General features: G+C 49.6%; 2 protein-coding genes across 4 annotated transcripts; one reads left to right on the top strand and one right to left on the bottom strand.

Moving 5' to 3' along the window:
- The first annotated feature begins 640 nt into the window (after positions 1 to 640).
- Positions 641 to 9,665, top strand: pelo (pelota mRNA surveillance and ribosome rescue factor). 2 transcript variants are annotated; one of them, XM_047050790.1, is made up of 13 exons: positions 641 to 874; positions 1,159 to 1,307; positions 1,570 to 1,720; positions 3,043 to 3,133; positions 3,370 to 3,533; positions 5,459 to 5,519; positions 6,242 to 6,403; positions 7,319 to 7,365; positions 7,825 to 7,898; positions 8,021 to 8,092; positions 8,703 to 8,777; positions 8,943 to 8,974; positions 9,066 to 9,665. In XM_047050790.1, the coding sequence occupies exons 2-13, from the start codon at positions 1,228 to 1,230 to the stop codon at positions 9,158 to 9,160; spliced, it is 1,104 nt and encodes a 367-aa protein (XP_046906746.1). In that variant the 5' UTR covers positions 641 to 874; positions 1,159 to 1,227; the 3' UTR covers positions 9,161 to 9,665. The 2 variants fall into 2 exon arrangements, with proteins under 2 accessions (XP_046906746.1, XP_046906745.1); XM_047050789.1 differs by having other exon boundaries at positions 642 to 874; positions 1,215 to 1,307; positions 9,066 to 9,664.
- Positions 9,666 to 9,841: 176 nt separating this feature from the next.
- LOC124488230 (progestin and adipoQ receptor family member 4-like) lies at positions 9,842 to 12,708 on the bottom strand. 2 transcript variants are annotated; one of them, XM_047050806.1, is made up of 3 exons: positions 11,959 to 12,708; positions 10,667 to 10,882; positions 9,842 to 10,490 (listed from the first exon to the last, which is right to left on the bottom strand). In XM_047050806.1, exons 1-3 carry the CDS (start codon positions 12,122 to 12,124, stop codon positions 10,054 to 10,056), a joined length of 819 nt encoding a protein of 272 aa, XP_046906762.1. In that variant the 5' UTR covers positions 12,125 to 12,708; the 3' UTR covers positions 9,842 to 10,053. The 2 variants fall into 2 exon arrangements, with proteins under 2 accessions (XP_046906762.1, XP_046906763.1); XM_047050807.1 differs by lacking the exon at positions 10,667 to 10,882.
- Positions 12,709 to 25,247: the final 12,539 nt, after the last annotated feature.

Here is a 25,247-nt window from a genome sequence, read left to right as displayed (position 1 = left end):
AATTATGATGCACTGATTCACAGCTGCATCAAGATACAGTAGCTTTTTCATAGCTGACAATGACTGCTGATAAACGCCGATTGGCGTTTTTCGGAAATTCGTGATCTGATTGGATTTAAACCACGGGTAGTCCTTCGAGTCGCTAAACACAGATGCTCAAGGTTATTTCAAAAGTAATTTCAGAAAGATTTACAAATTATGCTGGTTCCAACCATTTAATAATGACGTTCATAAAATATTACTGCTGTGCTTTAAAATCCAACTCTTCCAGTTCCGGGGTTCAATTTTGAGCCTGTCTCAAGTGCCCGTAACTAATGACCACAAGTATTATCTTTTCTATGTACAGGATAGTAACCAGCTAACAATCAACAGAGGGGATATTTGAATAGTTTTATCCCATGCCTATAATTAATGTGGGATAAATCATACATAATATAATTTAGCTGGCTATCTAATGTTGTACGTATAGCAAAACTACAAAAACATAGCTCTACCAACGCAATATGATTTCATTTCCTTGTAGTCTTTTGTAAGTTTTAATAATTTTCACATTTCTTCGCCTTTTCGATGGCATTTATCTCGTCAAAGAGAGAGATTTTTTGCAGTTTTTCTGCCGCAATGAAGTGACGCCCACGGAAGTGACCAAAGATGGCCGTTTCGTGTTTTGGAGTGACGCAACGTATACGTGACCACCCAGACTTGGACGATTCATTCTACAGCAGAAACATAGTCTGAGATATGCGCGGAAAATAGTAAATATGACGCTAAACCCATTAATATTTCATCACGTAGACAAGTATTACTAGTTTTGATCACAACAATCCAAAAAGAAAATGAAGTTGCTTCACAAAGATATTGAAAAAGACAATGCCGGGTAAGTGAGTCTTAAGACCGGTTAGCTAGCAAGTTAGCCACACTAGCACATGCCTTGGGTATTGCCATCTGGCACAGCTATTCAGCCAAAACTCAAACACAACAATAAAGATACTATAAACAATAATCTGTTTTTCAAATAGCTAGATATGTCCAAAAATAACCCAATCTAAAACGGTGAATGAATGAATAGCTAGCCATCCAGTTACCCTCCCTATCCTTACTTGAACCGTGTGGGGGTGGGGTTGTCTGAGGTTAGCTGAGATCTAACTAGCTACCCTCCAGGATACATCCCACTCTGCCTCACCCCTCACTCTGCCGGTAACGCTGTGTCCCGCCAGCCAGGTGACGCTGATGCCGGAAGAAGCGGAGGACATGTGGCACACCTACAACCTGCTTCAGATCGGAGACAGCCTACAGGCTTCCACCATCAGGTACGCCGTTCTCCCGGTGGGAAATCAACGGCTCTGCACGGTCCCGTGCCACTGTGCTCAATGAAAGCCTTGCAGTTCATAATACGTCTGCTGTCTACTATCAGCTGCGTGTCTGTATTGTGCTTGTGTGTAGCCTGTCACTATGATGTGTGTCTTCATGTGCGTGCACACACACACAGCCTACACCAACATACACACATACTGACACACACACCGCAGCAGTGAGCAGTTCCCCTGACCCCTGGTGATTGTGTGTGCTCAGGAAGGTGCAGACTGAGTCCTCCACCGGCAGTGTGGGCAGCTCCAGGGTCCGCACCACCCTCACTGTGTGTGTGGAGACCATCGACTTTGACTCCCAGGCCTGCCAGCTGAGGGTGAAGGGAACCAACCTCCTGGAGAACCCGTATGTGAAGGTCTGACACCGCTCAAACACCACCCGTTTACATCTGACACTGTTCAAACACCACCCGTATGTGAAGGTCTGACACCGCTCAAACACCACCCGTTTACATCTGACACTGTTCAAACACCACCCGTATGTGAAGGTCTGACACCGCTCAAACACCACCCGTTTACATCTGACACTGTTCAAACACCACCCGTATGTGAAGGTCTGACACCGCTCAAACACCACCCGTTTACATCTGACACTGTTCAAACACCACCCGTATGTGAAGGTCTGACACCGCTCAAACACCACCCGTTTACATCTGACACTGTTCAAACACCACCCGTTTACATCTGACACTGTTCAAACACCACCCGTATGTGAAGGTCTGACACCGCTCAAACACCACCCGTTTACATCTGACACTGTTCAAACACCACCCGTATGTGAAGGTCTGACACCGCTCAAACACCACCCGTTTACATCTGACACTGTTCAAACACCACCCGTATGTGAAGGTCTGACACCGCTCAAACACCACCCGTTTACATCTGACACTGTTCAAACACCACCCGTATGTGAAGGTCTGACACCGCTCAAACACCACCCGTTTACATCTGACACTGTTCAAACACCACCCGTATGTGAAGGTCTGACACCGCTCAAACACCACCCGTTTACATCTGACACTGTTCAAACACCACCCGTTTACATCTGACACTGTTCAAACACCACCCGTATGTGAAGGTCTGACACCGCTCAAACACCACCCGTTTACATCTGACACCGCTCAAACACCACCCGTATGTGAAGGTCTGACACCGCTCAAACACCACCCGTTTACATCTGACACTGTTCAAACACCACCCGTTTACATCTGACACTGTTCAAACACCACCCGTTTACATCTGACACTGTTCAAACACCACCCGTTTACATCTGACACTGTTCAAACACCACCCGTATGTGAAGGTCTGACACCGCTCAAACACCACCCGTTTACATCTGACACTGTTCAAACACCACCCGTTTACATCTGACACTGTTCAAACACCACCCGTTTACATCTGACACTGTTCAAACACCACCCGTTTACATCTGACACTGTTCAAACACCACCCGTTTACATCTGACACTGTTCAAACACCACCCGTTTACATCTGACACTGTTCAAACACCACCCGTTTACATCTGACACTGTTCAAACACCACCCGTTTACATCTGACACTGTTCAAACACCACCCGTTTACATCTGACGTGATCTGTAGTGAAGCTGTAGGGAATTAGACTACACATCAATAGGGTTAGGGTTCAATGGTGTGTGTGTATTGTGTGTGTGTGTCCAGATGGGGGCCTATCACACCATAGAGCTGGAGCTAAACAGGAAGTTCACTCTGGCTAAGAAGGTGTGGGACAGTATTGTGCTGGACAGGATTGGTAAGTTCAACAAACGTTCACACTTCAATATCTTTCAAAGTGTTAGTCTACAAACGATTCTACAATTATAATAACTTAAACGGTAACTATAGTAACGCCCTTGGTGCATAGGTTTAACGATTGTTCGCATGTTTCGTTTGTTTAGAGTATTGACATTTAGCTTCCAACTAAAGAAGTATAACACTGAGTGATGTGCTGTACCTGGGTGTAACCCGGCGCCACCTGGCCGCCCACAGAGCAGGCGTGCGACCCCAGCCAGAAGGCTGATGTGGCAGCCGTGGTGATGCAGGAGGGGCTGGCTAACCTGGTGCTGGTGACCCCAGCCATGACCCTGCTGAGGGCCAAGGTGGAGGTGACCATCCCCCGCAAGAGGAGGGGCAGCTGCACCCAGCACGACAAGGTCTGGAGACGAGCTATGGGGGGGGTTAATGGTGTGTGTGTGTTGACAGTGTGTGTGTGTGTGTTGACAGTATGTGTGTGTGTTGACAGTGTGTGTGTGTGTTAACAGTGTGTGTGTGTGTTGACAGTGTGTGTGTGTGTTGACAGTGTGTGTGTGTGTGTGTTGACAGTGTGTGTGTGTGTTGACAGTGTGTGTGTGTGTGTGTTGACAGTGTGTGTGTGTGTGTGTGTGTGTTGACAGTGTGTGTGTGTGTTGACAGTGTGTGTGTGTTGACAGTGTGTGTGTGTTGACAGTGTGTGTGTGTGTTGACAGTGTGTGTGTGTGTGTGTGTTGACAGTGTGTGTGTGTGTGTTGACAGTGTGTGTGTGTGTTGACAGTGTGTGTGTGTTGACAGTGTGTGTGTGTGTGTTGACAGTGTGTGTGTGTGTTGACAGTGTGTGTGTGTGTTGACAGTGTGTGTGTGTTGACAGTGTGTGTGTGTGTTGACAGTGTGTGTGTGTGTGTGTTGACAGTGTGTGTGTGTGTGTGTTGACAGTGTGTGTGTGTGTGTTGACAGTGTGTGTGTGTTGACAGTGTGTGTGTGTGTTGACAGTGTGTGTGTGTTGACAGTGTGTGTGTGTGTTGACAGTGTGTGTGTGTGTTGACAGTGTGTGTGTGTGTTGACAGTGTGTGTGTGTGTGTGTTGACAGTGTGTGTGTGTGTGTGTTGACAGTGTGTGTGTGTGTGTGTGTTGACAGTGTGTGTGTGTGTTGACAGTGTGTGTGTGTTGACAGTGTGTGTGTTGACAGTGTGTGTGTGTTGACAGTGTGTGTGTGTGTTGACAGTGTGTGTGTGTGTTGACAGTGTGTGTGTGTGTTGACAGTGTGTGTGTGTGTGTGTGTTGACAGTGTGTGTGTGTGTTGACAGTGTGTGTGTGTGTGTGTGTTGACAGTGTGTGTGTGTTGACAGTGTGTGTGTGTTGACAGTGTGTGTGTGTTGACTGTGTGTGTGTGTGTTGACAGTGTGTGTGTGTGTGTGTGTGTGTGTTGACAGTGTGTGTGTGTGTGTGTGTGTGTTGACAGTGTGTGTGTGTGTGTGTGTTGACAGTGTGTGTGTGTTGACAGTGTGTGTGTGTTGACTGTGTGTGTGTGTGTTGACAGTGTGTGTGTGTGTGTGTTGACAGTGTGTGTGTGTGTGTGTTGACAGTGTGTGTGTGTGTGTGTGTGTGTTGACAGTGTGTGTGTGTTGACAGTGTGTGTGTGTTGACAGTGTGTGTGTGTGTTGACAGTGTGTGTGTGTGTTGACAGTGTGTGTGTGTGTGTGTTGACAGTGTGTGTGTGTGTGTGTGTGTGTGTTGACAGTGTGTGTGTGTTGACAGTGTGTGTGTGTGTGTGTGTGTGTGTGTGTTGACAGTGTGTGTGTGTTGACAGTGTGTGTGTGTTGACAGTGTGTGTTGACAGTGTGTGTGTGTGTTGACAGTGTGTGTGTGTGTTGACAGTGTGTGTGTGTGTTGACAGTGTGTGTGTGTTGACAGTGTGTGTGTGTTGACAGTGTGTGTGTGTGTTGACAGTGTGTGTGTGTTGACAGTGTGTGTGTGTTGACAGTGTGTGTGTGTGTGTTGACAGTGTGTGTGTGTGTTGACAGTGTGTGTGTGTGTGTTGACAGTGTGTGTGTGTGTTGACAGTGTGTGTGTGTGTTGACAGTGTGTGTGTGTTGACAGTGTGTGTGTGTGTGTTGACAGTGTGTGTGTGTGTTGACAGTGTGTGTGTGTGTTGACAGTGTGTGTGTGTGTTGACAGTGTGTGTGTGTTGACTGTGTGTGTGTGTGTTGACAGTGTGTGTGTGTGTTGACAGTGTGTGTGTGTGTTGACAGTGTGTGTGTGTTGACTGTGTGTGTGTGTGTTGACTGTGTGTGTGTGTGTTGACAGTGTGTGACTGTCTCCCCAGGCTCTGGAGAGGTTCTATGAAGCTGTGATGCAGGGGATCCTCAGACACATCAACTTTGACGGTGACACTCACACACACAGCTCTCTCTGCCTCTCTCACACACACAGCTCTCTCTGCCTCTCTCACACACACAGCTCTCTCTGCCTCTCTCACACACACAGCTCTCTCTGCCTCTCTCACACACACAGCTCTCTCTGCCTCTCTCACACACACAGCTCTCTCTGCCTCTCTCACACACACAGCTCTCTCTGCCTCTCTCACACACACAGCTCTCTCTGCCTCTCTCACACACACAGCTCTCTCTGCCTCTCTCACACACACAGCTCTCTCTGCCTCTCTCACACACACAGCTCTCTCTGCCTCTCTCACACACACAGCTCTCTCTGCCTCTCTCACACACACAGCTCTCTCTGCCTCTCTCACACACACAGCTCTCTCTGCCTCTCTCACACACACAGCTCTCTCTGCCTCTCTCACACACACAGCTCTCTCTGCCTCTCTCACACACACAGCTCTCTCTGCCTCTCTCACACACACAGCTCTCTCTGCCTCTCTCACACACAAAGCTCTCTCTGCCTCTCTCACACACACAGCTCTCTCTGCCTCTCTCACACACACAGCTCTCTCTGCCTCTCTCACACACACAGCTCTCTCTGCCTCTCTCAAACACACAGCTCTTTCTGCCTCTCTCACACACACAGCTCTCTCTGCCTCTCTCACACACACAGCTCTCTCTGCCTCTCTCTCTCACACACACACACTGACCTCCCGGTCTGTCCCCAGTGGTGAAGTGCATCCTGGTGGCCAGTCCTGGCTTTGTGAAGGAGCAGTTCATGACCTTCCTGTTCCGAGAGGCTGTGCGCCAGGACTGCAAACTGCTGCTGGAGAACCGACCCAAGTTCATGATGGTCCACTCCTCCTCGGGACACAAGTACTCCCTGAAAGGTAAGAAAATCGGGGAGACTCCACTGTCACATCACAGAGCCCTGCTACCATCACATCACAGAGCCCTGCTACCATCACATCACAGAGCCCTGCTACCATCACATCACAGAGCCCTGCTACCATCACATCACAGAGCCCTGCTACCATCACATCACAGAGCCCTGCTACCATCACATCACAGAGCCCTGCTACCATCACATCACAGAGCCCTGCTACCATCACATCACAGAGCCCTGCTACCATCACAGAGCCCTGCTACCATCACATCACAGAGCCCTGCTACCATCACATCACAGAGCCCTGCTACCATCACATCACAGAGCCCTGCTACCATCACATCACAGAGCCCTGCTACCATCACATCACAGAGCCCTGCTACCATCACATCACAGAGCCCTGCTACCATCACATCACAGAGCCCTGCTACCATCACATCACAGAGCCCTGCTACCATCACATCACAGAGCCCTGCTACCATCACATCACAGAGCCCTGCTACCATCACAGAGCCCTGCTATCATCACAGAGCCCTGCTATCATTTACATTACATTTACATTTATTCATTTAGCAGACGCTTTATCCAAAGTGACTTCCAAGAGAGAGCTTTACAAAACTGCATAGGTCACTGATCATAACAACGAGATAGCCCCAAACATTGCGGGTAGCCAAACATGAAGCATACATTGTGAAAAACCAAATAAGTGCCAAAGGCAAGAACTATAAGAGCATGTAGTTAAACAAGTGACAATTAAACAACATGAACCTCAAAAATGAAAGTGTACCTGTAGGAAAGCAAGCAACAATAATATATTTCACAGTGAGCACAAGAATTTGTAATCAGTTACAACTAACCAACAAGAGCAACAAGTCCCTCAACAAGTGTGTGTAAAGCGTTACTGTGTCCTGTCCTGTAGAGATCCTGACTGACCCCAGTGTGACCAGCAGACTGTCGGACACCAAGGTGGGTGACCTGCCACAGGGACCATGTTAGCGGGCTGCGGATGTTTCTGAAACATTGGCAGTGGCCGTTTGAAGGAAATGTTTTAGACCTCAGTGTAACCTGCCACATAAGGATATCATACTGGAGAGTTCTACGACTCTATCTCCATACTGGAGAGGTCTATGGATCTGTCGCTTAGAACAGCTCAACACGGAGGTGAACGTGGTATTATGTTTGTATAATTTGTAGGGGTGGGAATCTTTTGGTAGGTTTGGTAACGATTCAAATCGATTCTTGGGATTAAAAATCGCTTTAAAAAAAATATTGTTTTAATAAAAAATTTGTTTATATAAAATTAAATAATCAGCCTACATTACTTCTTTTTTTTTTTTTTTGATTTGTGAATCGCTAGAAAACTGAATCGCGATTCAAATGTGAATCAATTCCCCCCCGCCCCTAATAATGAGTGTGTTCTGTCAGGCTGCAGGGGAGGTGAAAGCCCTGGAGGACTTCTACAAGATGCTGCAGCATGAGCCGGACAGAGCCTTCTACGGGTGAGTCACACACACACACACAGTGGGAGGGCTGTGTCTGAGGGGCGTGTTCTGGGTCCTGTGAGACTAACATGGTTGTTCTCTAACATGGTCACATGGTCTGTGTTGTTGTGACGATGCAGGCTGGCCCACGTGGAGAAGGCCGCTGACGCCCTGGCTGTGGACACCCTGCTCATCAGTGACAAGCTCTTCAGGTGAGCAGCTAAAGAGAGACTAGCTCTTCAGGTGAGCAGCTAAAGAGAGACTAGCTCTTCAGGTGAGCAGCTAAAGAGAGACTAGCTCTTCAGGTGAGCAGCTAAAGAGAGACTAGCTCTTCAGGTGAGCAGCTAAAGAGAGACTAGCTCTTCAGGTGAGCAGCTAAAGAGAGACTAGCTCGTCTGTGCTAGGGATGTTCATTTTGGAAAAAAAGCTTTGACCGTTTACAGACAAGATAAAAAATGTAGAATGGATGAGTGTCTGTGACCCCCCCCCCCAAAAAAAATCATAAGGGGTTGATTTTTTAAATAACAGCATAAACAACAACAGAACAAAACCAGATTAACAAAACGAAAACAGTGAATCCGAGAGCGCCGGCTGTACCTACATGATGCAGCGAGAACAACACGGAAGGACATTACAGTCATGCTGCTGCTCAACAACCAAAATGGAGATTGCCAACAAGTGGGGGAAAGACGCTAGATTATTTTTTTTTCTGTCACAGGGGAAGTTGAAAAGTTGCTAAGTCTAGCACTCTGTTTAACCGATAGTATTCCAGCTGTAAGCGGTAAACCTTCGTGAGGTAGTGATGTTGTTGTTGTCGTGCAGACATCAGGACGTCGCTACGAGGAGCCGGTACGTGCGGCTGGTGGACAGCGTCAGGGACAACGGAGGCAGCGTCAGGTGAGACACCAGGACAAAAGAACCTTCCAGAAGCGTCTCCACATGGGAACACTTTGCTCTTTATCGAACTGTTCCTGTCACTTTGGATCAAAGCTCTGCTAGATGAACACATCATTATTATTATTATTATTAATCTCTCTGTTGTGTGTGTGTTGGGTGTTGCAGGATGTTTTCCAGTCTTCATGTCTCTGGAGAACGTAAGTGTCTGTTCAGGACAGCCAGGATTAAACACTGGATGCACATGGAGGTTTGATCGAGTATTATATCCTCTCCCCCCCCCCCCTTCAGAGTTGACTCAGCTGAGTGGTGTAGCAGCCGTCCTGCGCTTCCCCATCGCTGACCTATCAGAGCCTGAGGAGGACAGCAGCTCGGACGAGGACTAACCCCTCTCCCTCCTCTCCCCCTGTCTCCCTCCTCTCCCTCCTCTTCCCCTGTCTCCCTCCTCTCCCCCTGTCTCCCTCCTCTCCCTCCTCTTCCCCTGTCTCCCTCGTCTCCCCCTGTCTCCCCCTGTCTCCCCTCGGAGGGCGGGCCAGATGAGGACCAGACCTCGACCCACCAGAGAACCCAGTGGGTGGAGGTCTTCTCTCTCACCTGCCTCTTCTGACTGCCTCTGCCCCTGCCTCTGCTCTCTAGATCTGCTCATCATCATTTGACCTGCTGTGTGTGGTGTGCAGGGTGACGACTCAAAAGGCTGAGCTGAGCTGTTTGATATTGGTGCCAAGTTCTTATCCAACACACATACAGGAGGGGGCTGATTAATAACAATACAGATCAACATGAACAGACACACATGATTCTTTTCTAATGAGGCTTTTGCAAAAAATTCCTTTCAAGTGTATATATATACAGTTTTTCTTGCAATAAAACTATGTGAAGCATAGACACCTTGTCCTTGGTCAGATTCTGTATAATCATGGGTGTTTATACCACTATTAAATATAAAATACAGGAGGCAAGACAGTGCATAATCTCACAATAAATCAAAGCAGAACAGGACATACAAATATATATTGACTTTATTAATATAATAATACTTAAATTGCATCAAGAACAGCTATGTTTCTTTTGGTGGTACAAGCTGGTGCTTCAGTAGAACTGGATGTGTTCTAACCCTAACCCTGTGAACTACACAGTCTGATGTCCTCTCAGCAGGAAATCACCACCTTCACACGCAGCCGTGGTGAACTCAACTCAGGTTCCCTCCAGATTCTTGAGTAGCAGCTAGCCTCAAGTGCGTTCAAACTCCTCCCCCTCCCTTCCTCCCAGGCAGCCCCTCCTAGCCCTCCCCAGGGCACTGGAAGGTGCGTAGCCAGGCAAGGTCCTCCATCATGCCCCAGTGCAGGTACACGATAGAGCAAATCACCAGGACGTGCATGATCTGGTGGCTGTTGCACCAGTAGTCGAACAGGCCGGGGTGGAAGCGCTCGGGCACCCTGCTGATGTTGACCAGCCCCCCCAGCAGCGCCAGCAGGTCCATGGTGAGGAAGAGCCGCAGAGAGGAGGGGCTCCCAGCCCCCGGGCCCCCCCAGCGCAGCAGGAACAGACCCAGACGGAACAGCGCCTGCCAGGCGAAGGCGCGGAGGCGCCGCGTGTTGCTGCGGGCTGTGGTGGCGCTGTAGATACCGTAGGCAGACAAGAGGGTGTACGACAGCATGGCAGCCAGCCGGGACACGGGGTAGCAGAGCAGGGTGATGTGGACGATGGGCAGGGCTCCTGGGGGGGGGGGGAGAAATATTCATCTTTCAAAGAGTTTGTGTGCATGATGGTGTGTGTTTATCTGTGAGAGTGTGTGGATGTACAGTATATGTGTCTGCAAGAGAGTGTTGTCATTTGGATAAAACCCTAAAAAATAAAATAAAAACCTAAACATGTTTACTGCCCCAGCCTACCCAGGGTGTTGACCAGGCAGACCCCAAACATGTCGAGGGAGAGCAGGGTGTCGTAGACGTGGGCGCCCCCCTCGTGGTTCATGAAGATGTGATAGAGCACAGAGCCCACGGTGGGAGACAGGCAGGCCAGGTAGTGCACCAGGCACAGCCACCACTGCCCCTCCACCCACGGGAGGCTGAGGGGCAGGAACACCAGGAAGAAGAGGAATGGGATCCCTGGGTGGAAGGAGGGGGGGTGGAGGAGGGGGGGAAGAGGTGGAGGTAAAGAGGTAGATGAGTCGGGGCTGTTTGGTTGAGGCCTCTGCATGCTAAGGCATTTCAGACTCATGACCAATCAGAGCACAGATGTGTCCAAGCTCCTGCATTGTAGCCAATCTGTATGTGGAGCCCCCCCAGCCCAGGTGAGGACAGGTGTGTTAGCGAGGCTGTAGTGAGAGCGTAGCGAGGTGGCTCTGCTCAGTGTCTGGAGTGCTGCCTACAGAGAGGCTGCCTAATCCTCCAGGTAAGAGGGTTAGAGATAATGGTCTTATAAAGGACGTCCAGGAGATAGGAACAGAGGCAGCGTGTCATCTGCAGGGTCAGGGGTCAGGGCTCAGATAGGTTAACCATGATGAGCTGGAACACTGTTATTAATATCTCCAGCCTGCAACACTTCTCTAACCCTTCAACATCTCTTCAGTTCTACGCTGTTCCACACACTAACCCTTCCTTCATGCCCTGCGTTTAACAAGTCAAATCAGACGAACAGTCGTGTTTTAGTATTTGGCTAATCACAACACTTCCAGGGCCGATCGCTAGCAGGCTTGACCGTATCCAGTACAGGAATTCCCAGTGTGGATTATCCCTAATCCCCCCCCCCCCCCACCTATCCTTGTTCAGCGGTGAGTTATGCTGGCTAGTGGTCCCTTGTGAGACCACCAGATAGTCACCCCCGAGAGGCTAGTAACAATCTGAAGTCTCCCACATTAACCACCTGTACATGACAGGTACTGCTACTGTACAGTTCATCTGTGATAGGGGAACAGTATGAATGTTTACGCCCTGTCCCAGGGCCCCCACTGGTGCTATGCTGCTATTGTACTCAGTATGGATACCTAGGACGGCAGTCCTTCAGATCTGCACCCAGCCTAAACACAGCAAGCAGCCTGCTGCACTGAGCATGAAGAAGAACTGAGGAGAGTCTCTGATCAGCAGAAGGGCAGGTCAATGACAAGCCTGCCCTCAGAGGTTATGACAGAGGTTAGCTTGGCTAAAAGCAACAAGAGACTTCAGTGCATGATGGATCCACCTACCGTGGGTGTAGATGTTCCCAAACTCGTTGTGCAGGTAGAAGAGGCTGCAGAGGCAGTCCTGGGCCGTGGCCACTGGACGATACCCGGTCAGCACGTACTTGTTGAACTGAAGGTGTGGAGGCGTTTTGGCAAAGTCCAGCAATCGTGGTACGTTCAAAAACGCCATGGTGCTTTCCCCAGCCGACACACCCCCCTGGAGGGAGGGACCCCGCTACACCCTCAGATTGGCTCCAGGGAGACTCTGGGCTCTGGCATGGCAGGCAGAGGGCTTCCTCTGGGCACACCTGAGGCCGTCTCCCTCCAGCTGAGCAAGGCAGGACTGCAAGGAGCTCACACAGTGGCATGCTTCCTCACAGACCAATCAGCTGTCTCCGTTATTCATAGGGTTAAATCTGCTCTAATCCCCCCCCACCCCCCGTTACAGGAAGCTCTCAGGCTGACCTCCTGGGGTCTGGGTCCACACCTCTGGCCTGTGGGAGGGCTGGAGGCCACAGGTCTGCTGGGGGGAACCAGCCCAGGGGGCTGCAGGGGGGCATCTTGGGGGGCATCTTGGGGGGCATCTTGGGGTGCCCCACCCACACTGGAGCGAGGATTAGGAAGCACTGGAGAGGCACGCTGGGCTAAATCCATTAAGCGTGTTAATCACTGAGACTAAAGAAAACAGGTGTAATGTATGTGTGCAGCTCAGCGGTTGGAGCATTTGACTGCAGATCAAGAGATCCCAGGTTCAAATCCTCTTCTATATGTCGCTTTGGATAACAGGATCTGTTAAGTGAATAGAAGTGATTATAACATTATTATTGTAGATGCTGAAGTTTTAGCAAAAGTTAAACACGATGAAATCTGGAATCTCTGGGACAGGATTTGTAGAGTTTGTTTTATTTAACCGAAAACTGTCAAAAAATGTACAGGTGATTGTCATAGGTAGTAAAAAAAAAACTAAACAACTTGCAATATCATGCCAAAGAATAAATTAATTGAATACAGAGTCTGTGGTGAGAGGACAGCATGCAGATGAACAGACACAGCTGTTGTCCTTGGTTACGGCCGGTAGCGCCAACACCTTCAAGCGAACTGATAGACTCCAAACGCACCAGAGGCCCTGTCCTGCTTCAGGCTCAGTGAGGAGCCAGGTACCAGGGGGGAAGTATGACAAATTATACAAAACTAAGGATCAATAGTGATACACTCACAAATATACAACACATTTTTTTAACAATAAAAAATATAAAGTTTATAGAAACAAATGCTGATGGTCGCAATTTTCCCCTGGTCAACCTGGAGGAGGAGAGACAACACCACAGGATCAGAGATGATCAGAGAGGATCAGAGATGCTCAGTTTCAGGATCAGAGACCTGGTTTAGTTTTACCTTGGTATCCACCATTCCCAAAGAATCCATTCAGCTGATATTTGTGTCCTTGCCCCTCCTTCCCTCCTGTGGAAGGGAGAACTGATCAGCTCTTCTCCATAACAAAACGACTGCAAGTCCTCAGAGATATGAAACTACATTCAGGAAATATAAAACTACGCTTAAGATATTAAATTAAAGAGATATTTTATTCTCTTTAAATTAAAGAGAATAAACATCATCTTCTTAGTCTTCTGCAGAACCCCCCCCCCCCCCTCGCGCCACCCCAGTCGCTGCGGTTACCTCTCCATGATTTGCCCTGTGGGTGGATGTGCAGCTTGAGGTTCTGCTGGATGTGTATCTGGTGGGGGAGGGGCGGCAGGCTGTCTGGCTGGGGGGGGGGCGGCGGCGGGGGGGTGAGCGCCAGCGACAGAACAGCCGTGGCGGTGGAGGGAGGGGCGTCAGAGCCGGCAGCAGGAGGGACGTCAGGGGGGAAGGAGGAGACGAGTGGGATAAAGGAGGGGAGGGGGGGGGGAGGGGGCCGCAGGGAAGGCAGCCACTGGGGGAGAAGAGAGGGATGGAGAGGAGAAGCAGGCAGGGTGAATGGAGGTGAAGGAGGTAGGAGGAGGAAGGAGGGTGTATTAAGCAGAGGTCAAACAGGCAGCAGCATGAAGACAAGACACAGGCACATCAGGGTCCAGCTCACAAGCACACAAGTCTGGAATATACCAAATACGCGCCAAAGATCTAAAATCTAGAAAAAGACTGAATTTATTTAACGGTGCCCTTTGATTATTCTTAGCAGGAATTCTTAATAATTGAGATCCTTAAGTGTTGTAGTTCTACAGGTGTCAGGTCTAGTGTGTGGGCAGTGTGTAGGGTGTGTGTGGGCAGTGTGTAGGGTGTGTGTGGGCAGTGTGTAGGGTGTGTGTGGGCAGTGCGTTGTGTGTGTGTGTGGACAGTGTGTTGTGTGTGTGTGGGCAGTGTGTAGGGTGTGTGTGGGCAGTGTGTAGGGTGTGGGCAGTGTGTAGAGTGTGTGTGAGTGTGTCTCTTTACCTTCAGGCTGCATCTGTCCGTTGATGTAGCCCCCATTTCCTGCAGGAGGGGGGGAGAGAGAGAGCGAGAGAGCACAGAGAGAGAGAGAGCACAGAGAGAGAGAGCACAGAGAGAGAGAGAGAGAGAGCACAGAGAGAGAGAGAGAGAGAGCACAGAGAGAGAGAGAGAGAGAGAGAGAGAGAGAGAGAGAGAGAGCACAGAGAGAGAGAGAGAGAGAGAGAGAGAGAGTGAGCACACAGAGAGAGAGAGAGCACACACAAAGAGAGAGAGAGAGAGCACACAGAGAGAGAGAAAGCACAGAGAGAGAGAGAGAGAGAGAGAGAGAGAGAGAGAGAGAGAGAGAGTGAGCACACAGAGAGAGAGAGCACAGAGAGAGAGAGAGAGCACACAGAGAGAGAGCACAGAGAGAGAGAGAGAGCACAGAGAGAGAGAGAGCACAGAGAGAGAGAGCACACAGAGAGAGTGAGCACAGAGAGAGAGAGAGCACAGAGAGAGAGAGCACACAGAGAGAGAGAGCACAGAGAGAGAGAGAGAGCACAGAGAGAGAGAGAGCACAGAGAGAGAGAGCACAGAGAGAGTGAGCACAGAGAGAGAGAGAGCACAGAGAGAGAGAGAGAGAGCACAGAGAGAGAGAGCACAGAGAGAGAGAGCACAGAGAGAGAGAGAGCACAGAGAGAGAGAGCACAGAGAGAGAGAGAGCACAGAGAGAGAGAGCACAGAGAGAGAGCACAGAGAGAGTGAGAGAGAGGGAGCACAGAGAGAGTGAGCACAGAGAGAGTGAGTGCTGGGTCAGGCTCATCTCTCTCCAGACACCATCAGACAGCTGGCTGATCAGCAGAAACACCTACCGTATTTATTTAGAGACTTTCCCTCTCCCTCAACTGCTGCTGCTGCTGCAGGAACCTCTCCCTTCACTAGGAGGAGAAGACAGAGGAGGGTTAGGGCTGCTGTGGGAACCTCTCCCTTCACTAGGAGAAGACAGAGGAGGGTTAGGGCTGCTGTGGGAACCTCTCCCTTCACTAGGAGGAGACAGAGGAGGGTTAGGGCTGCTGTGAGAACCTCTCCCTTCACTAGGAGAAGACAGAGGAGGGTTAGGGCTGCTGTGGGAACCTCTCCCTTCACTAGGAGAAGACAGAGGAGGGTTATGGCTGCTGTGGGAACCTCTCCCTTCACTAGGAGAAGACAGAGGAGGGTTAGGGCTGCTGTGGGAACCTCTCCCTTCACTAGGAGAAGACAGAGGAGGGTTAGGGCTGCTGCGGGAACCTCTCCCTTCACTAGGAGGAGGACAGGACAGAAGAGGATGGGGGTTAGGGTATTACCCACCATAGGACTGGCCCACGGTCTCAGCCTCTAGGGGCGCAAACGGCTCACTGGGGTACTCTGAGGAGAGAGGGACAGAGAGACAGAGAGAGAGGGAGGGAGAGAGAGAGCGTAAGGGAGAGAGAGAGCTTGAAGGAGAGAGAGAGCGTGAAGGAGAGAGAGAGAGAGAGTGTGAGGGAGAGAGAGAGCGTGAGGGAGAGAGAGAGCGTGAAGGAGAGAGAGAGCGTGAAGGAGAGAGAGAGCGTGAGGGAGAGAGAGAGCGTGAGGGAGAGAGAGAGCGTGAAGGAGAGAGAGAGCGTGAGGGAGAGAGAGAGCGTGAAGGAGAGAGAGAGCGTGAGGGAGAGAGAGAGCGTGAGGGAGAGAGAGAGCGTGAAGGAGAGAGAGAGCGTAAGGGAGAGAGAGAGAGACAGGAGAAATTAAAGCAGAAAGGGGATCTGGATGTGTGCATAGATCTTAGATGATCTTAGATGTCTGGAGGCAGGAGTCAAGATGGCTGCTGTGTGTGAGGGGGACTGACCACCATGCTGCTCCCCGTCTGGCAGTCCTCCCAGCTGGGCCTCATACAGCTCTGGCTGGCCTGGGGAGAGCCACGGCTGGTTAGCTCAGTAACACCAACACATGATGATTCATTTGTTTATTAAATATTTTCTTTGGCTTCGCCATCACAAATAATTCTGCGACTGGACTGTTGTCTAGCATGTTCCTGCCCACTAGCTAGCATATTCCTGCCCTCTAGCTAGCATGTTCCTGCCCACTAGCTAGCATATTCCTGCCCACTAGCTAGCATGTTCCTGCCCACTAGCTAGCATGTTCATGCCCACTAGCTAGCATGTTCCTGCCCACTAGCTAGCATGTTCCTGCCCACTAGCTAGCATGTTCATGCCCACTAGCTAGCATGTTCCTGCCCACTAGCTAGCATGTTCCTGCCCACTAGCTAGCATGTTCATGCCCACTAGCTAGCTCCTCTGATTCGGTCTACATGTTACCTCAGGGCAGCTGCTTTGTATCATGGACATTTATCCGGGTGTTTCCATTTGTTGTGAAAGCAGTGAAATAAGAGTCTATTATGGACACATGTTCATCTTTGAGGTGCAATGTCATAATCAGAACTCATAGAAAGCCTCTTGTCCAATCAAAATACTTGTTAGGAACTAACTGTTGAATAAACAACAATAAAGGGACAGCCTAAAAACATCATAGAAAGAATGCCAGTCTGAACAGCCTCACCATATTTCCCGGTAGATTTCCCGTCCCCTCCGAGTGCCAGTGGTTCTGGTGCGAACGGGCCCTCCCCTCCCCCTGGCAGGAGTCCAAACAAGCAGAGATCACACGACACGCTGACATGCACAACACGCACAGCAGGGCGGCGGTTGCCAGGTTTTCACAGAGCGGTTGCCAGGTTTGTCTAAACTCACCATATTTGCCTGTGGATTTTGCATCCGGTCCTAGTCCCAGTGGCTGTGGATGGAAGGGCACCTCTTCCAGACCTGTGGGAACACAGCGTCTTCATATACCATCACACACCGCATGTTTAGACTGGCTGGACGATGTAAAGCACAGAGCAGGGGAACATCCCTGGAGCCTACTGTTTCCTGTCAGACGTCCGGCCAAGAACGTGGGCGACACGACCAATCACACACACTTCAAACATTCACGTCTTTTTTTGACTTATTTTTGGCACTTGAGGTTAGAGGTTGGCATGACACATAAACAACCGGGAAATATAATAAACTGAAAAGGACGCGGGGTTCAGAAGAGAATATCCACAAGACGAATATAGAACAAATATTCTAACGACTATCTAGAATCTTCTGGAGGGTATCCCTTCATCTAATGGCCAGATCACACTGCCCCAACACACACATCACACTGCCCCAACACACACATCACACTGGCCCAACACACACATCACACTGCCCCAACACACACATCACACTGCCCCCAAGATGTCCCTCATCCCTGACCTCTGACCCTAGGACAGAACAGGTCTGCTCTACTGCATTGCCTGACCTCTGACCTCAGGACAGAACCTACCATAGCTGCCAGCAGACTTGCCATTGTAGCCAAGTCCCAGCGGCTGAGAGTCGTAGGGTAGCCCTCCGTAACCTACAGGGGGAGAGAGAGAGGATAGAGAGAGAGAGAGGATAGAGAGAGAGAGGATAGAGAGAGGATAGAGAGAGAGCGAGAGAGAGAGAGCGAGAGAGAGAGAGAGGATTGAGAGAGAGAGGAGAGAGAGAGAGGATTGAGAGAGAGAGGATAGAGAGAGAGGATAGAAAGAGGTAGAGAGGTAGAGAGAGAGAGAGGTAGAGAGAGAGAGAGAGAGAAAGGATAGAGAGAGCGAGAGGATAGAGAGAGAGGATAGAGAGAGAGGATAGAGAGAGGATAGAAAGAGAGAGAGAGGATAGAGAGAGAGAGAGACAGAGAGAGAGAGGATAGAGAGAGAGAGGTAGAGAGAGAGAGAGACAGACAGTTGAAACACGGGTGACCAGGGCAGAGGACAGGATGATCTGGTGGATTGAACCGGTCACCAGGAGGGGGCGCACTCACCATATTGACCAGCTGATTTCCTTTCAGCCCCCAAACCCAGAGGCTCCCCAGCATAGGGCAGGGCTCCATACCCTGCAGAGACATGACCACAACCACGGTTACCATGACCACACATGACCGAACTCATAACCACACAGTTACCATGACAATTACCATAATCATCACCATGACTACCATTCTCAGCGTATTTGCCTGCAGCCGGATCTCCTCCCATACCAGCACCCAGCCCACCCTCCTTCATTTGCACAGTCAGTATCACAGCTGTTCTAGGTGGTGATACAGAACCAGTCTCACCGTATTTGCCGGCTGATTTGCCGTCAGGTCCTGGTCCGTAGGGAGAGCCCCCGTTGCCTGCTGGGAAGATCAGAAATGATGTCACAATGCAGAACATGGCAGAGATGATGTCACACATGCAACACGCACACACATGAACACACATGCAACATGCACATGGTCAGAACATGCAAACAGATGATACAGAACGTGCAGAGGGCACAACACATGCTGCCAAGACCTGGTGCAGACGTTCACAAACAACACTGACACACATGCTGCTGGGTCTTAACAACAGGTGCGTTCGACATGGACTGCGGCTGCATTCACGACCGGCGAGAGTAGCCGCTTGCAGTCGGGGAGGAGCTGAAAACGGCTCTGTGAAGTCGGACATTCCAGCTTCTCGTGGTTTGCTGCGTTGATGTCAGTCATGGCCGATCAAGCGCTGTTTGCTTACTTTACTTTATTTATAATTTAAGTTGGTCTTTTCGTTAGTGAAGAGGCTGACTAAAACCTTTTCTTCAACACATTTTTAATTCAATTAAACTTTTTTAAGCATTGGCGAAACTGAAGGTGTCCGAATATTCCAAAACACGTGTCAAAGTTGTCGTGTGTGAGTCTGGCCAATCATGAAATAGCTGTGTCGTCACTTGAACCCGTGCAGTTGCTCTTGAGAAAATGCGCTCGGCTACACAGCCGGCAGTTCTCGAATCGATCTCACGGTACTTTGATGGCGACGACACAGTGACGTGTCCTCGGCGCCGTCTCAAGTCGGACAAAAAGTCTAACCAGAATGCACTTTTTCAAGTCAGCCGCCTGCAGCCGGCTGCGGCGCCGCATGAAGTCGGGTCATGTCGAACGCACCTAACAACACTGACACACATGCTGCTGGGTCTTAACAACAACACTGACACACATGCTGCTGGGTCTTAACAACAACACTGACACACATGCTGCTGGGTCTCAGCACGACCAGGCAGACCGCCACACCTACCATACTTCCCCCCGGTGGAGGTGAGAGACACGGGCTGGCCACCGAAGGGCAAGCCCCCGATGCCTGTAGGTGAGCGAGAGAAGGTGTGAGGGAGGGCAAGGGAGAGAGGGGAGGAGGAGTAGGGGAGAGAGGAGAGGGCAGGGCAGGGGGGGAGAGAGGAAGGGAGAGATGAGAGGGCAAGGGAGAGAGGGGAGGAGGAGGTAGGGGAGAGAGGAGAGGGCAGGGCAGGGGGGGAGAGAGGAAGGGAGAGATGAGAGGGCAAGGGAGAGAGGGGAGGAGGAGTAGGGGAGAGAGGAGAGGGGAGGGCAGGGGGGGAGAGAGGAAGGGAGAGAGGAGAGGGCAAGGGAGAGAGGGGAGGAGGAGGTAGGGGAGAGAGGAGGGGGAGGGCAGGGGAGGGAGGGAGGGAGGAGAGGGGAGGGCAGGGGGGGAGACTCACCGTATTTGGTGGGAGACTTGGCCTCAGGTCCGAGGGGCTGGCCACCGTATGGTGATCCGCCCATACCTGCTCCGGGGGGGAGGGGGGGAGACAGCGAGGGTGAATACCAAACATACTGACACACAACTTCCTTACTGTCTGCCACCCCCATGATCTAGGCTCATCTACAGTGATCAACAGCAATCTAGTGTGATCCAGACTGATCTAGCGTGATCCAGAGTAATCTCTAGGGATCTATAGTGATCCAGACTGATCTTTATTGATCCAGACTGATCTTTATTGATCCAGTGATCTATAGAGATCCAGAGTGATCTGTAGAGATCCAGAGTGATCTATAGTGATCTATAGTGATCCATAGTGATCTCTAGTGATCTCTAGTGATCCAAAGTGATCCATAGTGATCTATAGTGATCCATAGTGATCTCTAGTGATCTCTTGTGGTCCAGACCTCCGTAGCCACCTGACTTCCCATCAGGCCCCAGGCTTGCTGGCTCCGGCTCAAACTGGCTGGTTCCTGTCAGGTAAGAGGAAGAGGCGTTACACCGCCGTCCCTGTCTACACTCCTCCTCCACCTCCCTCCACCTCCCTACAGTGTCAACATGAGGTCAGCTGTCGTACCGTCGAGTCCTGCAGGAATGATGGGGGCTCCATTATATGGCAGCTGACTGGCTCCGGCTGCAGAGAGAGAAAGATAGAGAGGAGGGGAGAGAGATAGAGAGAGAGAGATAGAGAGACAGAGAGAGAGGAGGGGAGAGAGAGAGAGATAGAGATAGAGAGAGGGAGAGAGAGAGAGAGAGAGAGAGAGAGAGGGAGAGGGAGAGGGAGAGGGAGAGAGAGGGAGAGGGAGAGAGAGGGAGAGGGAGAGAGGGAGAGGGAGAGAGAGAGACAGAGACAGAGGAGGGGAGAGGATGACAGAGGGATGAGCAGCGAGAGCAGAATGGTGTTCATTCAGCAGAAGCCTTTCCTCAAAGCCACGTACTAAAATCAAGGATCAGAGGTATGTACATCAGTATTTCTGTGGTCTGAGTCCTTGGGTCAGACGGAGGGCATATGAGCTTCTCACCATATTTGCCATTTGCAGGTTCTCCCCCGTATCCACCACCAAGACCACCTGGAATCAATAAAATCAGCAACTAAAATGATTCAATGATTCAATAATTTATTGCTCGCCTTTTTCCTTTCTTGGCTATTACGCACAACAAACGTAAGCTAGTCTACAAAGCTACCATGGAGCAAGGCAAAAAAGGTTGTGAAACAACGGTGTGCTCTCATTTCCTTTCACTATGTGTGTGGGGAAAAAAGTGTAAAAAGATTGGCAAAATATTTCGAAAAAGTTTCGAAATTGTCACCGTCAAAAAGGACTCCTGGCAAATGTGCCTGGGTTTGGTGTAGAGGGAGATTTGAAACACACCTGACTTGCTGTCGACCGGAACGCCTTGTCCTGCAGGAACAGAGTTGTAACACGTAAGACCATTTTCATGTTGCACTGTTCCTAGTGGCTAAGATTGAACTGTACTTTCTTTAAGCACTATTTGTAAACTAAATAAACTAAATGTAAAATGGAACATTTGTAATAACACAGCAACAATATGGGATACAACATCTGAGACCTACCGTTGGAGCGACCTGTTTCACCTGGGCCAGCTTTCACTAAGAGAGAAATACATCAAACACTGAAACCCAACTTGCTACGTGCAAAACGTTTTTTCAACCTTTCCAAACGTTTTTAGCAAAATATTTTTGGGACAAATATTTTTTTAAATTTTCGAAACTTTTATTTTGGACCCTTAAAAATATATATATCAAAAAGTATTTTTTGAACCTTTCGAAACTTTTAGGGGGATATCAGTTTATTTTTCTTGAAAAAAGCAAAATCACACGCAGAAGTTGATAAACATTTAGATGTTCCCTGTTGGAAACGTTGTATCTTACAGCCTTGATTAGCCTACCGTTAGCGGGTGTTCCTCCGTAGCCGTTACCGGCTCCGTAGCCCGCAGCAGGGTATACTCCCTGGCCGTTACCGGCTCCGTAGCCCGCAGCAGGGTATACTCCCTGGCCGTTACCGGCTCCGTAGCCTGCAGCAGGGTATACTCCCTGGCCATTACCCGCTCCGTAGCCTGCAGCAGGGTATACTCCCTGGCCGTTACCCGCTCCGTACCCTGGAATGAACCAGGAGGCTTGGTATGAGATGGGTTACCACAACACACATCCACTAACTCAGGAATTCTGGTAGTCTTTGTGAGCAACTGTGTGTAACCCCTGTGTGTAACCTGTGTGTGTGTGTGTGTGTGTGTATAGCCTATAGGTATCCTTATCTCACCGTTTTGCTTTGGCTTCCCTCCAAAAGGATATCCCTGACCTGCACAGAAACATGAGATGAGACAGGCAAGCTAAACCCTACATCTGATTTCAGTAGCATCTCAAATGGACACTGCAGGTCAACTCTGGTTCTGTGCTGCTGTGTGGTTCTTACCAGCTCCATATCCGTTGCTGTAAGCAGGGACTGGATAGCCTCCACCTCCATAGCCTGAACAACACAACACTGGGTTAGCTTAGCTACTCTACACAGCACGAGGCTCAGACGCTTGCCATTAATGGTAGATATTCTGTATATCTGGATGATAAGACTTCAAGTTATTTGTGTTTTAACTGTTAAGTGGAATCCCAGTTGTAAATTAAAATACTAGTGTAACTTAACTGAAACATTTAGCAGTGTTTTAGAGCAACATACCAAGAAGGGATTTGAACCTGTAATCTCAATCAAATATCAAACATAACTACCTGGTTTGGGCGCCTTGGCCCCACCACCATTAGCATATCCAGCTCCATATCCTAAAACGAGACAAGCACATTTAAAGAAGTGATTTAATTAATATAATTAAATTCATGCTTCAATGAACTAAGTTTATGTACAGGTGTGAACCATGTATGCAAGGATCACGAATGATCGTAATGTTCCTTCATTCACACACAGGGCACTCACCAATGGGTTTGGCTCCATATCCGTTAGGAAGACCTGCTCCAGCACCATGACCTGACACCCAGGAACACAGAGCACAAGCAAGCAGGACACTCACATGAACAAGATATCACACAAGATGATGGGGTCTGAATGAACACAGCTCACGTGATGACCGGTGAGAAGATGGTGAGCGTGTTGTGTGTTTACCGTTGGGTTTGGCTCCGTACGGCTGTCCTGCTCCAGGCCCGTAACCTTCAATCACACGATCGGAGCAAAACAAGGTTTCTGTCAATAGCTCTCCAACGTTTCTTTCCCGTTGTTTTAAAATCAGGTTAGTGGCCAAGTGGTGTTTCAGACGATGACAGAATAGAGGGATGGGTCTTCCCTCATCAGACTACAGACCAGGGAGGCCTAACCCTGTTCCTGAACAGCTACCGTCCAGCAGCTTTACACTCCAACCACAGAACACCTGGTTCTAATAACTAACTGGTTGATAAGATGAATCACGTTTGTTGGATTGTAAACCAACGGAAGGGTATCTCTCCAGGAGCAGGGTTGGAGTGTAAACCTACAGGAGGGTATCTCTCCAGGAGCAGGGTTGGAGTGTAACCCTACAGGAGGGTATCTCTCCAGGAGCAGGGTTGGAGTACAAGAGCAGGGTTGACCATCCCTGCTCTGCTAAATACAGGATGGAGGAAGGATTAGGACCAAGGTTAAGTCAACAACATGCACCCATAAACATGCCAACCTTACAACAGAGATGGAACATGCCAGAACAAGCAAAAAAAAAAACATCCATGCAAACTGAGCAGGTTCACCCTGACTGACAGACTGAAATCATCATGCATTTATGACCGACGCGGACGCAACAATGATCACGACATATGACTGATATGCCGCTCTGATCACCCATGTGGAACGCTACAGCTTAGTTTTACCATTTCTGGGTACTTTCACCCACTGTCCATTAGGTACTCCGGACGGTCCACAGTCTAGAGGGCCCGAGTTAGAGAAACACATTACACGCCAGGTGAACAACCCCTCCAGACAGCAGCAACCACTCCAATGTACCAGTCCCTGGGACTTGTTACAAAAACAGCAAGTCAGTCTGGAGGCTGTTCTTGGTGGTCTGTGTGTGCTATGTGGTTGGCTAGGAGCTAGTGTTTACCAGGGCTGGCTGCTTTGGGGCCATTGTTGTTCTCTGGAGCTCCACTATCTGTGGGTCACAAGGAGTTCATGAAACCAGACTGACCCGTCAATACCACTTTGTTGTTTCTCAGCACACTTCAATACTCGACACCAGAACCCTCACAAACTTACACAGAAGATGGTAATCGCAATGTCAGTTTAAAATCCAGTTTTGACATTTTCACGTTGATTAAATCAGATTACAGTACAAAATACCAGCAGAATTTCTGATCAGTCTTCAAAAAGCAGCAAATCTACCACTTTGACGGTCGTAACTTCAAGTAAAATTATTGTCCTTATCAGTCATGGTATTGGAGGCCATAAGGAATTATAACTATTGTTGTTGTAAATTGATAACTGATAACTACCAGGACAGGGGTCATGAACACTTTTTTAGGAACAGATAACAGTATAATTGCAGCTATCCATGCTAAATCTCAATCAAACAACATAAAAAGGTGCACAAAAATAAAAAATAAAACATGCAACATGAGGAGAACACTGACTGGGCAACAATTGTCATGACAACAATACACAATCAGATGAACAGACATATGAATGATGCTTCTAATGCGACATGTTCAAACCAGGCTGGTCGGTCAGTGATCCCACTCCCAACAGCCTGGAATAGAACTTGTGGACAAGACAAACTCAACACACCAAAACACACATCACACATGCACAAAACATGACACAGGTGCGGGACACACGTAGACATGTAAAAGGACCAGAGATTCACTGGGTGACACGCATGCTCCGTACAGACTCCCCGGAGCCGCCCCAACACACACACAAATGTAACAGGTCAGGCTTTACCAGGACTCCCCACTTTAGAGTTCTGCTGCAGTTCGTGCTCTGGAGCCGGAAGCCAAGAGCCCTCCCCAGGGGCCTCCCCAGGGGCCTCCCCAGGGGCCTCCCCAGGGGAATCCCCAGGGGCCTCCCCAGGGCCCTCCCTGTCGGCTGCGTCCGGCCCCATGTCTTCTGGTGTCTCCCCCTGGGCAGGGGGGCTTCCACCTTCAGGAGCCTGAGTTTCGGGGGCCCCTTTAGCTCTGTCCCCCTTTTCCTCAGGGACGGCACTTCCAGTGACATAACCTGAAGGTCACACATTCATCAGCGGGAGCAGCCTGTGGGATGGCTGTTCCAGATGTGAAGACATCATGGAG

This window comes from Hypomesus transpacificus, unplaced genomic scaffold (genome assembly GCF_021917145.1).
Source record: "Hypomesus transpacificus isolate Combined female unplaced genomic scaffold, fHypTra1 scaffold_127, whole genome shotgun sequence".
NCBI lineage: Eukaryota > Metazoa > Chordata > Actinopteri > Osmeriformes > Osmeridae > Hypomesus > Hypomesus transpacificus.
The sequence above is the reverse complement of the archived record's forward strand: the minus strand, read 5'-3'. Positions and strand labels throughout refer to the sequence as shown.

Coding starts and splice junctions, on each gene's coding strand:
- pelo (XM_047050789.1), top strand. CDS start 834: ATGAAGTTGCTTCACAAAGATATTGAAAAAGACAATGCCGG. Junction 1,721..3,042: donor TGGAGAACCCGTATGTGAAG/GTCTGACACCGC, acceptor GTGTGTGTCCAG/ATGGGGGCCTATCACACCAT. Junction 7,366..7,824: donor GCAGACTGTCGGACACCAAG/GTGGGTGACCTG, acceptor GTGTTCTGTCAG/GCTGCAGGGGAGGTGAAAGC.
- LOC124488230 (XM_047050806.1), bottom strand. CDS start 12,124: ATGGCGTTTTTGAACGTACCACGATTGCTGGACTTTGCCAAAACGCCT. Junction 10,883..11,958: donor TGGGAACATCTACACCCACG/GTAGGTGGATCC, acceptor CCTTCCACCCAG/GGATCCCATTCCTCTTCTTC. Junction 10,491..10,666: donor CTGCCTGGTCAACACCCTGG/GTAGGCTGGGGC, acceptor CCCCCCCCCCAG/GAGCCCTGCCCATCGTCCAC.